Source organism: Eleutherodactylus coqui, chromosome 4 (genome assembly GCF_035609145.1).
Source record: "Eleutherodactylus coqui strain aEleCoq1 chromosome 4, aEleCoq1.hap1, whole genome shotgun sequence".
Taxonomy (NCBI): domain Eukaryota; kingdom Metazoa; phylum Chordata; class Amphibia; order Anura; family Eleutherodactylidae; genus Eleutherodactylus; species Eleutherodactylus coqui.
This window is the reverse complement of record NC_089840.1, coordinates 7528734-7544904: the sequence shown is the minus strand read 5'-3', so window position 1 is coordinate 7544904 and position 16171 is coordinate 7528734. Positions and strand designations below refer to the sequence as shown.

At 48.9% G+C, this 16171-nt stretch overlaps 1 protein-coding gene across 5 annotated transcripts in view; it reads left to right on the top strand.

The window, feature by feature from the left end:
- The window catches only part of ITSN1 (intersectin 1), a 147591-nt gene that overhangs the window by 63740 nt on the left and 67680 nt on the right, over window positions 1-16171 (top strand). For 4 of the 5 annotated variants that reach the window (XM_066599017.1, XM_066599016.1, XM_066599014.1 and 1 more), the window contains 6 exons: window positions 227-314; window positions 2118-2257; window positions 2912-3039; window positions 12266-12486; window positions 14596-14714; window positions 14968-15206. In XM_066599017.1, coding sequence (XP_066455114.1) covers window positions 227-314; window positions 2118-2257; window positions 2912-3039; window positions 12266-12486; window positions 14596-14714; window positions 14968-15206 — 935 coding nt within the window. The remainder of the gene's footprint in view (window positions 1-226; window positions 315-2117; window positions 2258-2911; window positions 3040-12265; window positions 12487-14595; window positions 14715-14967; window positions 15207-16171) is intronic. The other variant, XM_066599015.1, reaches the window with a different exon arrangement.

Sequence of the window (16171 nt, the reverse complement as noted above, 5' to 3'; positions counted from 1 at the left end):
AATGGAGCATGCTGCGATTCTCTTCCGCAGCGGCGACCCGCACGCCTGGAGAAAATGGCATCCGCATGCTTTTAAATCGCCTGATGACCGCAAAACAAAAAATTACTTCATTGCTACGCAGAGAGCAGGCAGCAGTGATGTAAATTTACAGTGGGCGGTCTTGAAGGGGTTAAATGGCTAATCCTCATCCACCAGTGATGCTGAATGTGTTCTCTGCACTTCCTAGGAGTCTCAGCAGCTGCTTGGAAAGTTGATTCCTGAGAAGCAGTCGCTCAATGACCAACTGAAGCAGGTTCAGCAGAACAGTTTGCACAGTGAGTATTGATGTGTTCCGTCACAGTGTGTCAGGCTGCTTCCTAGTCACATGACCTTAGAAGAAATGCTGGAAGGCTAAACGTGTTCTAAGTGATGGAGGGGTTTGCTGCGCTGTTTGTAACCATCCTGATGGATGACAAGTGGCTGCAGTTCTGGCCCTTGGAGACGATGGATGTTTTCATGCAGAATCTATATAAACAGTTGAGTTGGGGCCGTTTTTCACAGATCGTTCAGATTCTCGCCGAATTGCGCGAAGCTGAACTGTTAAGTGTAAAAGCTGCCAGCGACTGAACGAAAATATTTAGTTTCTGATTATTCGTCATCCGGTTTACGCAGGCATAAAAATCAAACCACAACCCACCCTTGTGAAGAGTCAGTCGCTCATCTGGGAACAGCTTACTGTGAATGAAGGCGGCTGCCAGAATCTATCCCACCTTCCACCTCCATTCACTGAGCGATCCTCGCTTCTGTATGAAGGCACAGGAGCAGCAGCCGTCCTCTAGAAGGACCCTTTTACTCGCTACGATTTTCGTTTGTCAGCTGATTGTTTAGTTTCAGCAACATAAAAATGCTCGCTGAATGGAGGTAGATCTCTCTGTGTAAACAGGTAGATGTATGATCGAGCTATGGAGATGAGAGATCGTGTCAGTAAGCACCCATGACATTGGCTTAAGAACTTGGTTTAACGATAATCACCATTACAGCCTGTATTAAGGTCCATTTACACACATAGATATCTTTCAAAAGATTGAAAGATCAGCGAACATTTTGCATAAAAGTACTAATAGGCACTAATTGCTATTAGTACTTATCAGCTTCATTTGCATGCAAATGAGCTTCTGGGAGCTGTTACAGAACTCAGCAGGAGGCCTGAGCTCTGTAATTAGCTGTGTTGTTCAGGCACAGACTCCTGGTGGGGCATTCAGCACCATGGACAGCAGACACAGCATGCGGTCCAGCTTATCAGCTGTTCTGCCAGCCAGATGATATCTGAGAACAGCTGTAACAATGTTATCAGCTGTTTTCAGATTTCCGCTGACAGAACACAGTGTGCAGTGCTGCTTATCAGTTGTTTTGCTGAACAAGGGTTTTCAAGCAGAAAACTAAAAGATGGGCACATTTAGACACAAAGATTATCACTCAAAAGGCGACTTGAGCGATAATCGTTGTCTATATGGGGCTTTATGTTCCACAGCTGCACTTGTATTCTGCAGGCTTCAGACCTGAAATCTTCCAGCATTCCTTTGTCTAAAGGCCCACCATCGCTTTTTAGCGATTTTTGAGCGATAATCGTTGCGCCTAAAAACATGACCATCGTGCACTGCTAACTGATCATTAAATTGAGGTCAACCTAAAAATCGTCGGTCAGCCTTGTCAGTAGTTCTCCACTGGGGGTTTGCTGATAGCATTGTTTCTCATCAGAAAACAAAGGAGCTAAATGCAGATAAGAGCCCTCTGGCTATTAACTGCTTTCAGCTAAAGGCTTCATTTGCACACTAATGAGCTATATTAAGTAGCTAAGTAGCTACTTAATAGTTTAGGCAAAATGATCGCTCAAAGCTGTCCCTGTCGTCTGAACTATCATCGCTCCGTGTAAATGGGCCTTTGATGTTTGCACGGATTTTGTTCTGGTGATTTGAATACAGATTTCTGCATTATAGTCAGCTCACCTATTGGGGTGTCATTTGGAAAGTATACAGGGAAGTAACCAGTTGTTATACAAATGCAAGATCGTGACTTGTGCGGTTTGTTCTCCGGGTGACACGGTTGTAGTAAATGGAAGTGTTCTGTCCCGTCACCAGGAGACTCCCTCCTCACACTAAGGAGGGCTCTGGAAGCCAAGGAGAACGGTCGCCAGCAGCTCCGGGACCAGCTGGATGAAGTGGAGAAAGAAACCCGGGCCAAACTTCAGGAGATCGACGTCTTTAATAACCAGCTAAAGGTAATGGCGCTCCGTGCCGCACTGCAGAACGCCGACCAGCGCGGTATTATAATCCGGTCCGCTGTTAATGGCTCCATATTGCTGTCTGTTAGTCGTGATCCCATCTCCTCCCTCCAAGTGAATTGTAGACGACGTCTATCCGATGACTCATGTCTAACTAGTTTGTTTGCTTCTTTGTATCTTCATTCTATATTCTTCCCGGTTGGAGGCTCTTCCTTCCAGCTCTCCCCATATATACATGCATGCTCGGTTCATCCAATCCTTCAGGTCTTCTAAATGGGCAGAGGGGCATAAGCAGATGCCAGGCTGCCCTGCCAGTGGCCTATGTCCTGTATGAAGAAAAGGATTGGGCACGTGTACATCCGACTCCCCGATCCTTATCTCTCTGGGCACAGCTATACACATAGAATGGCCCAACGGTCTCACTGAAGTCGTTCTGTTCACTTCAAAGGGTATTCCAGACAGTAATAGCATAAGGCATCTCCAAAAAGGCAAGCAAAGCCGGTAATTCTCTAAGAAGGATATGCTTTTCTTTATTGTATAAACTATGCCATTACATATCCCACATACAAAGAAAAGGCTGGAGGAGGCGTTTCAGCTTGTTGCATCGAACCGTGAAGATTATTTCTCCAAACGGCCACTTGTCTCTTCCAGGAGCTGCGAGAGATGCACAACAAGCAGCAGCTGGAGAAGCAGAAGGACATGGAGGCGGAGAAGATGAGGCAGAAGGAGCAGGAGAGGAAGATGTTGGAGCTGGAGAAGCAGAAGGAGGAGGCGCTCAGGTAGGAATCCCCTCCGGCTTCACTATTTGGACGTGAAGTCTGTTATATCCCATTGTCCTTAGATGGAGAGTATTGTATGTGGTCTACTAGACCAGAGGCAGCTGCTTGTGTTCTACCTGGAGCTCCACATTAACCCCCCCAACATAATGTTCCAGTATAAAAGTTGATTGACTTTGTAAATATGTTACATTACTTCTCCTAATGGGAAGATAGAATAATACCTCTAGCGCCACGTCAGAGGAGCGTGGATGGCCTTAGGTGTCCCCTCACACCTTCTAGCGGATCTCACTAGGGAGAAATGATACCTTTCCTGACCCATTACTGATCCTGAGTTACTCATTGTCAGTGCCAACCCTGTCCTAAAAGTAGTGAGTAGTGTGTGCATGTAATATATATATAGATATATAGATTATTTTATATATATATATATAACTTGGATGTGGTACCGGTGGGCATGGAGGCTCTAGTACCCTGTTGGCATGGGGTACCTGTACTTTCACCTTTTGGAGTGCTTGTATTCCGTCAACTATTTTCAGCTCTATCCAGCAGCTGAAGATGGCTCATTTAGGGCTATATGGGCCCTTTCCAGCTGCTGGAAGGAGCCGGAGCGCTCCAAATGGTGAAAGTGCAGGTACTCTAAGCAAAATTCTAGGGCCTAAGCAAGCCACAGACCTCGTTACCTGAGTGTTGATGCACATTTCCTGACCCACTTATCATTCACTCTTGTTGGGAGTGCAAGTTAAAAAGCGATGTATTATGTATTTAAATTGAGTTTGTTAGATGAGCTGGTCGCTGGAGTTCAAGACAACTTGTGTTAATTAGAGATGAGCAAACGTACTCGGTAAGGGCGATTTCGCTATCGAGCACCGCGATTTTCGAGTACTTCACTACTCGGGTGAAAAGTACTCAGGTGCGCTGTGGGTGAGCGGGGGGGTTGCAGTGGGGAGTGGGGGGGAGAGGGAGAGGGAGAGAGGGCTCCCCCCTGTTCCCCGCTGCTACCCCCCACTCCCCTCTGCAACCCCCCCCCCCCGCCCCACAGCGCACCCGAGTACTTTTCACCCGAGTAGTGAAGTACTCGAAAATCGCGGTGCTCGATTGCGAAATCGCCCTTACCGAGTACGTTCGCTCATCTCTAGTGTTAATATGATGGCCATTGTGATAACCAGCAAAAGTGCTATTTATTTACCTAAAATTATGATTTTTGTGCTGAAAAGTCCCCGTAAAGTTCTGCCACTAGGGGTCTCCCTGCCTGTTGTCCTGTGAAGTCTCTCTAGTAACTCAGACATCAACACCGAAATCTTTACAATTCCATGTAACTGAATGGAGTTTGTTAACAAAACAACCACACGTTGCAGAAGCATTCAGATGTCTGGAACAGATTTTGTCTTGTTGGGATTTTTAATGTTAAATCTTGCCTTATCTAAATCTTGAAGCCGACAATAGACCGGTCATTAAAGAGTGACTGCGCTTGTAGAAGACATTTGACATGTTAAGTCTTCGTCTATGACACGTGTCAAACTCAGCCCAATGTTACTTTGGTTCCACCTGTGTTTGCTACGACTGTTCCTTGAGTTATGGACTGAGGTTATGGCTATACTATCGGGTTTATGGCAAGAACTTCTGTCCATGACTCAAGAAGCAGTCGTAGCATACACAGGTGGAAGAAAAGAAATGATGTATTCGGTCCGCAGGACATAAGTTGGGCACCCCTTCATGTTGTAAACTAATTAACGCGTAAGATGTGGGAATACAGGTGAAAATGGGCGCACCTTCATGTTTTGTACCAAATCGTACAATGCAGAAGCAGTTCTTCAGTCCCATCTAAAGGTTGTGCATGCGCAGAGATAGTCTCATCCGTCCACCTTATAAATAACTTCACGCTCAGGCGCAGTCCTCTGTGCGGTTCTTGAAATCGCAGCATCTTCGCACACCTTAGTAGGAGACATCAGTCAAGATTATTCATCTTTTTACTGAAAGAAGGGGGAGAAAGTCCGGATGAGTAGGGGCGGTCAAAACACCCATCGCACCGTTTACCAGAAATTTGCATACCACCCAGGAAGCACGGAAGGGATGATTCTTCTGGATTGGAAGATCTGTTTTTTCTCGTCTGTGTCATTGGGGGATGCAGCTGAAGACCTTGGGAATGGATATTTGCCACTAGGAGGCGGATACTAAGCAGAAAAGTGTTCGATCCTCCTTCCAACTATACTCTTCCTGCAGAACAACTCCAGACTGGGCAAGCTCTGCCTGGCAGCTAGCTGCCCTTCTCCATTGCTCCTCCCCTAGCAGTAGGCCTAAACCAAAGTGCTCTGCTGAGTACCGTCCGCAGCCCTTGGCACCATGCCCTACTCCAGACAGGGCCAAGCCAGAGCCACTTGTTTTGCAGCACCAAGCTTCCATGTAGACAGTCTGAGCAGTTTTGTCATAATTGTCTTCCATCGGGCAAGCTGCCTTCGAGCCGCCTGCAAGCACGCCTCCCATTGACTGTCAACCTGGAATGGGCAAAGTTCCTGTCGCGGCAGTGTTAGACCTTACTAAAACATCCATCATAGACAGATTGGATCGTAATTCTTATCAACCGCCCCCAAACGTGTCGGACGGAGACAATTCCTCCATGCATGACCTCCCTCGTGGTAGACCCTGGAAGCGGGCTAGACCTTCTTAATTAAAGAAATCTTCCAGGTCTTCCGTCTCGTAATCCTCCCCACTCTCTACCGGGACGCACTCGGGAACTCTCCTCCAGGTACGAGAGTTACTCTGTGGGTGAACTTTGAGTCTCCCTCGAACTCCAATCTGGAGGAGGAACAGGGGTCTAAGCTTTGCCCTCTGGTTGATAGCCTAATAGTCGCCGTGAACCCTTCAGGTGAAAGATCAGGCAGCTGCCACATCCACAGAAGCCTTTTTCTTCCTTGAAGCCTTCCCTGAACATCTTCCCTTCTCATACGGCGTTTGAGGATGTTTTAGCCAAGGAATGGAACCTCCCCGATAAGTGCTTCACGCTCTCAGGATGTGCATGGCTAAAAACTGGAATAACTAGCAAAATGTTTCTTTGAGGCAATGGATTCTACACTTCAACCTGTTTTCGCTTCTACTTTGGTCAGTATTGGGCTAAGCTTCGGCATTCTTTACCGACGACGTCCTTCTCCGTGCAGGGAGACCGGGCTCATTCACATCTCAGACGCCTGGGTTCGGGAGGTAATTTCCTCGGGCTTCACCATAGAATTTTCCGCCTGCCCTCCAGATCGTTTCTTTAGCTGCACAAGTTCGTGTCTCCTTCAATGCTTTGGCTCATACGATAGACACCCCCTCCTCTCAGATTATCGTAGTGCCTGCCAGTCCTTCCTTTAGAACAATTCAAGGGTTATGTTCAAATCTCTTTGTGGTGCCCAAGAAGGATGTCAGACTTGTTCAAGACTTGAAGAAACTAAATCAGTATGTCAAGGTTTGATACTGCGGCATGGAGTCGCTGAGATCTGTCATTGTCCATGGAACCAGGGGAGTTCGTCATTTATCGACATCAAGGATGCCTATCTTCATGTGCCCACAGAAGAAACTCAGTGCTTGAGGCACTTGGACAGTATGGGAATCTGCCCTACCGATAAATGTATTGGAACTTCGGTCCATTCTCCTGACCGGTCTCCCAGTTTGGGTCCAAACGGACAAGGCGACGGCTATTGTGTATATGAATTATCAGGGTCATGGCAGAAGAGGCACAGATCCTGCTATGGGCCGAAGATCATCCTCCAGCACTCTCGGCAGTCCATGTAACGGGTCTGGATGACTGGATAGCTGATTTTCTGAACAGGTAAAAAGCTGGCAAGGGAACTACATCCTTAAATGTTTCAGGCACTTTGTCGAAAATGGGGTCCGAGGGAATGTGTTCTCCACCAGTTGACTATTGTTTGAACCTTGTAGATCTACCTGTCTGACGTCCACTTTCACGTGTTCTGACTCTTTTCATGATCCCAGTTGGCTCAATATGCGGCCCTGAGATTTCCAAAACTGTCATATAGTGTTGGATCGGGTTAGTAATGGCGGAGGCCTACCGTGCCAAGGGCAGAGAGCCTCCCTTCCGTGTTACAGTGCATTGGACTCGGGAAGTGGGCACTTCTTGGGCAGTACACAACAGCGCTTCCGCTCTTAAAGTATTTCTGTCTACAAACGTTTTTAAGGTTCTACCAGGTGCCCAGATTTGCATCTGCTGATGCTTCTCTCGGTCGAAGAATTTTACAGGCTGCCATAGACTGACTTCATGTGTCCTTGTATTCTCTTCACCACCCCTGACGGATTGCCTTGGAACATCCCATGGTCTTCAGCTGCGTCCTCCATAGACACGGACGAGAAAACAAGGTTTTTGTACTTAACATATCTTTCTCGTCACGTTCATTGTGGGACACGACACCCGCCCAATTTGATCCTTGGTACTCTTCAGTATGGGTGGCCTTGTTGGAGCGTTCTCCCTGGAGCTGCACAAGGTTTTAAGCTGTATAAATGGTTCCATTTCTTACTGTTTCACTTTGGCTGTTTTAACTTTTTCTGTATCCTGCTTTGCTGCTCCTACTACTTGAATTCAAACTGGTTAGCTTGGTGCTTGCTGGAGGGCGGATAGCTGGTGGGAGGAGCTTGCTGGAGGGCGGATAGCTGGTGGGAGGAGCTTGCCGGAGGGCGGATAGCTGGTGGGAGGAGCTTGCCGGAGGGCGGATAGCTGGTGGGAGGAGCTTGCCGGAGGGCGGATAGCTGGTGGGAGGAGCTTGCCGGAGGGCGGATAGCTGGTGGGAGGAGCTTGCCGGAGGGCGGATAGCTGGTGGGAGGAGCTTGCCGGAGGGCGGATAGCTGGTGGGAGGAGCTTGCCGGAGGGCGGATAGCTGGTGGGAGGAGCTTGCCGGAGGGCGGATAGCTGGTGGGAGGAGCTTGCCGGGGGCGGATAGCTGGTGGGAGGAGCTTGCCGGGGGGCGGATAGCTGGTGGGAGGAGCTTGCCGGGGGGGCGGATAGCTGGTGGGAGGAGCTTGCCGGGGGGCGGATAGCTGGTGGGAGGAGCTTGCCGGGGGGGCGGATAGCTGGTGGGAGGAGCTTGCCGGGGGGGCGGATAGCTGGTGGGAGGAGCTTGCCGGGGGGGCGGATAGCTGGTGGGAGGAGCTTGCCGGGGGGGGCGGATAGCTGGTGGGAGGAGCTTGCCGGGGGGGGGCGGATAGCTGGTGGGAGGAGCTTGCCGGGGGGGCGGATAGCTGGTGGGAGGAGCTTGCCGGGGGGGGGCGGATAGCTGGTGGGAGGAGCTTGCCGGGGGGGCGGATAGCTGGTGGGAGGAGCTTGCCGGGGGGGGTAGCTGGTGGGAGGAGCTTGCCGGGGGGCCGGTAGCTGGTGGGAGGAGCTTGCCGGGGGGGCCGATAGCTGGTGGGAGGAGCTTGCCGGGGGCGGGGCGGATAGCTGGTGGGAGGAGCTTGCCGGGGGCGGGGCGGATAGCTGGTGGGAGGAGCTTGCCGGGGGGGCGGATAGCTGGTGGGAGGAGCTTGCCGGGGGGCGGATAGCTGGTGGGAGGAGCTAAGACTCTTGTATAGTGTCCCCTAAGGATACGGTCAAGAAATAGATTTTATGGTAAGTGCACAAATATTGTTTTATTATTCATGAAAATTCTGCCAGCAGCTGGGCCCATGCTTGATTTAAGAAAAAAAAAAAAGAGCATGCTTGCCTCTCCTTTGCTTGCCAGGACACAGTTCTGCGGTCTTCGACGACTTCCTGGTGTACAGCCTAGCTTAACGCATGACTGCTGTGGCCAATCGGAGGCCGTAGCGTTACCATCCTAACTACTGCCATCAGCACTTATATTTTGGATGCCATGATGCCAGGAATTCGGGACGGTGATGCTGCAGCCTCTCATTGGCCGCAGCGGTCACCTGACTTTCACCAGGTTGTACACCAAGGGGAAGCCGCTGAGCTGTGTCCCGGGGGACTGAAGAGGGGTAAGTATGCTGTTTTGTTTTTTGTTTTTTTTAAATTCTCCGCGGCGAGGCCCGCTGTCTGGCAGAATTATCACGGTAGTGAGGACACTCTTAAGGCGCCCACACACATTAGACTAATGTTGGTGCTGATGGACAATTTCAACTAAAACGATGATTATTCGGGTAAAATAGAATAATAAACAATCGTTTTAGCTGACCAATGTTATCAATTATCTAAAACGAAGTCGGCCGCATCTGAGATTTGTTATCTGACTGTTGGACAAAAGATGTTGATTTAAAGGGCATCCTAGAAAGCTCTTTCGTCGATCAGCCGGCGTCATTGAACATGTATGTACAGCCAGTTGGATCAGCGGTAACGGCCGATGGACTAATGTGTGGCTACGAAACGAGCGTTCGCCAGACAATTGTGTGTTCAGCGGTGACCGTCTGTCCGGTCTGTGGTGAGCTTTACTCTTTGGGCCAGATTTAGTCTGACGGTTTGATTATAGTCAGACACTAGTAATTATCATAGTGGCATCAGACAGTACCTCATTTTGGGCACACACCCTTTCCAAGATGCCACGCCCTTATTGGATGCAGCAAAAGTGTCTGAAGGTGTCTAAAATGCATGATAAATTTGGTCAAAAGCATGCAAGACCGTTTTCTGGTGCAATTTATGCTAGAAAATCGTTGTCTTTTTAGTAGTAAATCTGCCTTACAGTATGCTAATTATCAGTATGCAGGATTGTATCTCCTCTTGTCATATAACGTCTGTATATTTATTATTCAGGATGATAGCGGCGTGGAGTAGTGACAGTGCAGAGCAAGGCAGGCCAGGCAGAGCACCAGAGCAGCCGCGAGTGCAGAGAGGCAGGCCAGGCGGAGCACCAGAGCAGCCGTGTGAGCCGCGAGTGCAGAGAGGCAGGCCAGGCGGAGCACCAGAGCAGCCGTGTGAGCCGCAAGTGCAGAGAGGCTTTAGGTTCTCCTGCTTGTTCTCCCTGTTTAGGTTGTCCTGTCAGCCAAGGTACAGAAGTCTTCCCAAACATCTGTTACGTTTCGGTCTAGAGTAATGTATCCGTTAAGATTGAAAGGGATCTTCGGGACTTCAAAGGGTTGCTCCCATCTCATAAAGTGATGGCATGTCAATAAGATATGTCTGCACTTTGGGGTCCAACCTCTGCAATGTTCACTAGTTGAGCGATTAATATGAAACGGGACAACCCACTTCCAACTCCCATTATGGTCAATGGGAGTCAAAAACCAGGGGGTCCCTAAAGCATGGTGGGGATTCTTCAATGAATGTGGCTCAGTGGTTAGTACTGTTGCCTTGCAGTGCTGGAGTTCCAGGTTCAAATCCCATTAAGGATAACATCTGCATGGACATTGAAAAACCCCATCCAGATGTTGCCCTTGAACAGATTTGAACCCAGAACTCCACTGCAAGGCAACAGTGCTCTCAACTGAGCCGCCCGCCTGTCCTTTCTGCTCCAGAGAAGACTAAGAACAAGAAGATTAAGGGCAATTTTTTTTCAAAATTTGAACCTAGCGCTCCAGTGTCAACAGCGCTAACTGAGCCATAGTCATTGAAGACACATATATATTGAGAAACAAATTTTCAGCGGGTTTTTTTCCCCCCCCTAAAAACTGGGTTGGGAAGACACAATCCAATTTTGCAAAAATCAGCCCAATTTCATTGCCCGGCCGATCATGACGAGCAACACTAATCCTACCAATCCTGAAAGTTTAGGGGCAATTGTGCTGACTGTTTTCATTACACAGCGACTCTCCCTTCCATATTCACCTGAAGGGAGCTGTGCTGCAGTGAAAAGCATTGAAGGGGATGCAGCACTGAATTAATCAATCAGCGCAGCCAGGGGGCTGCCATAACACCCAGATGGTAGGAGGTCACATGCTGTATATTGTGCATGTTACCACTCAGCCAATCACTGGTATCAGTGGCAATTGAAGAGTCAATGCTGAAGCCTTTGATTGACTGAGTGATCACATGCACAGTGACCACCCGCCTGTATGTTCAGGTTCTGGGCAGCAACGCTCAACAATGAGCATCTGAAGTAGGGAAGTTTAACAACTTTTTTTTTTTTTTTTTTTTTTTCAAATGTTAAGCAAATTTAAATGTGTTAATTTTTTCCTGGAAATCCGTTAAAAATGTCCTATTATGACGGACCGGCAGATGGGAAATCCAACATAGCGGAGGTTTGTTTTTTAATGAATTTATTTTTATTACAGATAGCGCTGTCTGTATGGCAGCAGCCCGGTTCAGTACTATACAGGTGCAGCTCCCATTGAGTTCAATGCAATACCGACCCGGGCTGCTACAATACAGACTGCACTATACGCTTCTGGCTCTGTCCATATTGACATCCGGTCCACCAACTGGCTGATCAGCAGCAATCCCGAGCGCGGACTTCCACTGATCAACTACTGATGACCAATCCTGCAAACAGGCGTCAATATGAAAAATCCCAAGAGTCCCGGACGAAAACATTTAGTTCTCCCTTAGATGGTTGGTCTTTGGCAGTAGATCCCTTCCAATGTGGATTGCTTCTGTTTACCAGAGGGATAAGCGGCTCGTGGGAGAGGAGGGGCGCCTGCTGTTTACTTTATTCCATTGAAGTAACATCGGTGTTTTGATGCTCCAAGAGAACAAAAAAGGTTTTTGAGCTTTTGTATAGATTTAAATACTTGAGGTTCGGGTAATGTGAATTTTCTTTAAAAAATGTAAAGGGTGGTTGGTGCCCAGGCCATGAGTTTTGGTCTATACAGTTCCATGTCTTTCCTGCAGGTAGCGCTCTGTTGCCTTTTTACTGTTGGAAACTATAGCAAGTGTTAATATGTGGGAAACTCGGTGGCTATTAAGGGGGGTTTTCCAGCTTCAAACTATTTTATGTCCTATCCTCAGCATAAGCCATAAATAGTAGATCCGCGGGGGTTCACTGCCCAGGATGCCCACCAATCAACTGTTCACCAGATCAGTGCATCAAGCTGATATGTGCAGAAAGCAGACAGCTCCATTCCCACTGCAGTGTTCAGGCTTGGCATTGCAGGCAAAGTTCCCATTCACTTCCATGATAGCACTGCCTGTAATACCATGCCAGACCACAGGGTGGGGCTGGGCTGTATGCCTCCTGCTCCTCGCATCAGCGGACTCCCTGAGAATCGGCCATCCGTAGTTTAAAGCTGGAGAGCCCTTTTAATAAGTTGGATCTTTATTTGTTCGTTAACCCTTACTTGTGCAGTTACTATTTCTGGGTCTCCCTGCATTCTTCAGGAAGGCACAAGAGCATGATAAGCAATGGCAGGACCGGGTGAAGCAGGAAGAGGAGCCGCCTCGACACAAAGTCCTGCAAGAAGAGGAGAAGCTGAAGAGAGGGGAATCTTTAAAGAGGATGGAGGAGGAGCGAAGATTGGAGATCCAGAAGTCCAGCAGACTTTTCCAGCAGCCACCTGAGCCAATGAAGCCTGGAGGACAGGTCCCCTGGACAGGTACAGGTGTGTGCTGGGGGTCCGGCCGCAGTCGGGCTTTGTGTGAGAGGTCTGTTTTGTACATGCCCGGCCCATAAAGCGGGCTGTGGACTCGGGCCGCTCTCACACGTGTTCACAAAATACCATTTTACCGCGATTTCAAGCTGTGTTTTTGAACGCATGTCGCAGCGTTTGACAGCACGGGTGCGGGAAATGCAAACATTGGGGTTTACAGACCAACAGATTTACTATCATTTATGCCAGAAACTGGTGTGAATTATAGCACAAATCGATGCCTGTTTGTAACACACGAGGATCTCTGTTTTCAGCGCACACGGCTAAAGATGCTCCAGATTTATTAAGACGCGTGTGTCTCCTAATACATTTGGCGCAGCTTATTGCAGCTCATTTTAGTTTAACACTAATGTATGAAATGCCAGTCTTAAAGGGAACCTGATGCCCCTATGGGCACAGTAACCTAAGTTATGGTACCCACAGAGCAGGTCCTGAGGAGTCCAGGGATGTGCTTTGCATACTTACCCGCCCCCCCATTCCTGCGCTGTCGCCGATGGAAGTTGGCACACAGACAGTGCAGCGGGCTGCTCTCTGTAGGCTGTGTGCAGGCATACTATATGGGTGGCATGCGCACAGCTGGCAGAAATGCGTCTGCTTCACCGTCCATATGCTAATTTCCACGATCAACAGCGCAGGAATGGAGGGCGGGGTAAGTATGTAAAGCACATCCCCGAACTCCTTGGGACCCGTCTTATGATCGCTAGAACTTAGTTGATGGTGCTGCTAGATGACCGGTTCCTCTAAGTAAGTCTTGCTCTTGGATGTTTCTTACCTTTATAAAGTGAATGGTATATGACTAGGATATCCCATCACCTTACGATCAGGCAGTTTGACCTTTGAAGCCGCCTCCTGTCCCGAGAATGAGTGTAATACAAGACTGATCTAGCACTGCATCGTCCTGTTTGTTTCTGCACTCCAGCCCTCTGCAGGATAGACCCATCCAAGTGCATGCTGCCCCGGTGCTGCAGTTCCCCACACAACTGGGGCGCCGCTGTGCAGGTAAAAGGTAGACTGGTACGCAGGACCAGACCTGCACTGCATCCCAGAGGTTGGATCTCCACCAAGCATAATGGAATATCCCAGCAATATGCCATCACTTTATAAGATGTGAATCCCCCTTTAAAGGGGTCCGACCGAGATGGACTTTTGACAGCTATACTATGGATAAGTCTGATCAGTGTTGAGACCCCCACCTGTCACAAGAAAAGGGATTCCATGTCCACCTGTTCTCCTCACTACAAGGATGCTTCACCCCCTACAATGACGAGGAGGTTGAATGGAGTGGTGGTCGCTCATGTGCATTGGTGCTCCATTCATTTCAATATCTCTGACAGCACCACTGCAAATGGATGGAGTGGCACTGCGTATACTTGGCCACCGCGCCATTCACTCTCCTCCTTGTTGTGGGGGAGTGAAGAGGAGGACCTGGTACTCCCATTCTCTGGATCGGTGAGGGTCTCGGTGACAAAGATTTCTGTAGTAGGGCCGTATGCTATGGTGAATGAACAGACCGCACACCCCCCAAATACACTCGGTGGGCCGCAGACCTCGCAGAGAAGGCGGTCGGGTGTTTGTGTGTAAATGTATACATTGTATTTCGGTATTTCTAGAAAGCTAGAAGTCTTGTGGATTTGGTGTATAATCTGTTTGAAAATGTAGTTTTAGGCTATTCGACCCCAAGTGCAACGCCTTTACACACAGTCATGTCTTCTACTTTAGAGACTGTTGATTATTATCTCTTAAAATGTTAGAAAAATGTGATTTTATGTAAATTGCATTGTGTTTTATTGAAAAGCTACAAAAACAATCACAAATGTACTCAATTTAAGGCCAGAACCGTCATTCACAAGACTGGGGTCTTTTTTGACCCCGCAAAGTGAGTTGTGATTGCAGAAATGGCGAAGCGATCTGAAGGACAGTCAGTAGGCAGGGGGTCCGCGAGCAATATATACACAAAGCCGTGAAAGACTTGCAGCCGCCGCTTCCAGCTGACGCTCTTCTTCCTGGCTTAGATTTCGCCTCTCTGACGCCCCTCTTTGATTTCTTTCTATTTTCCTTCAGAGAAAGCGCCGCTGACCATTTCCCAGGGGGACGTGAAGGTGGTCTATTACCGTGCGCTCTATCCTTTTGATGCAAGGAGTCACGATGAAATCACCATCCAGCCGGGGGATATTGTCATGGTAAGCGCTGCGGTAGGAGGGGGACTCCTATATCTTGGGGTACAGTTGCCAGGACTTTGGTGCATATAATTTTTGTAAACCCCCCCCCCCCCCCCCTCATTCCCCCCTTTCTGGTATCTTCAGTAAATATGGGGCACGGGGCAATAAGGCCGCCATCACTAGTTGGCTCCACGAAGACGTGCTGTAATTTCCTGCCCAGGTGTTAAGTATGTGCACACAGGTATCCCATGTCTGTTGCTCTTCACTCCTCTAGGTAGATGAAAGCCAAACTGGAGAGCCGGGATGGCTGGGGGGTGAACTGAAAGGGAAGACGGGCTGGTTCCCTGCCAACTACGCCGAAAGGCTGCCTGAAAGCGAGTTTCCTAATACAGTAAAACACGTAGCAGACACTACAGCCAAAACCACTGTCCACTTGACGCCGTCCACCGCCACGACAGCAGCCTTTACCGATACATCTACAAACGCCAACAACTGGGCCGACTTCAGCTCAACGTAAGTGCAGCAAATGTCATATCTGTCATAAGTACCAACAGTCGGCTCTGCACCGCTCACCTCTAAGCATCCCAGTAACCCCGAGTCACTCAGTCAGGGGCTACTAGCGGCGGCCGGTAGTGCTCGCGTATTCCAGACAGGCTGCCCCTGCAATAACAAATGCAGATCAGCAATTAGTGTTATACCAGCTTTACCGGTACTGGTGTAATGCAGTCCTGGGTTATGTTCACACTTGGTGTCATTGTGCTACCCAGAGCAAGAAGGTTTCTTGTGACTCCCAGCACAAGAGCCTGGAGCAGGTAGCGGGACATGGGCCATTACAGCAGGAGGGCATCAACCTGGCATCAGGAACAGGAGGAGCTGCCAGAACCCTGCAAGATGCCCTCCAGCGGCTACTGACCAAACTGTCATACACGGACTCCATGAGGGGGTGACATGAGGTCCCAGCACAGGGCAGCTTAATTGGTAGAGTACACCAGAATTGTCAGGACCGCCATTGGCGCCCTGTTCTTTTCTCAAATGGAAGCAGGTTCACATGTAAAAGGGAAGATGATGGAGATCCAATGTGTTTTTTTTTTTTTTCTCTTTTTTTAAGTGTTCCCTTAATTTCATTCAGCCGTATATAGGGATGGGTGATTTTTATGGGATTTTTCTAACCTGGTGCTGCCATATTATGTCATGTCAAAATGAGGAGGCGAACACCGAAACAAAGGGAACAGGCGTGCTGAGCGGAGGACCAGAGAGCAGAGAAGGAGTAGAGAAGTCTTTATCAACCGGCACCTTGATCTGGCTATTCCCTGCCCTCCGGTCCTCCGCTCAGCACACCTCTTCCCTTTTTTTCCTGTGTCCTCCTCCACATATACCACAGAAGACCTGCTGTGACAAGTGTCGCTTGTTTTATGCTCCGTACATAACCGGCTGGTCCCATCTCTCCCATCGTCATCCCTTCACTCTTGGAGCTGTAA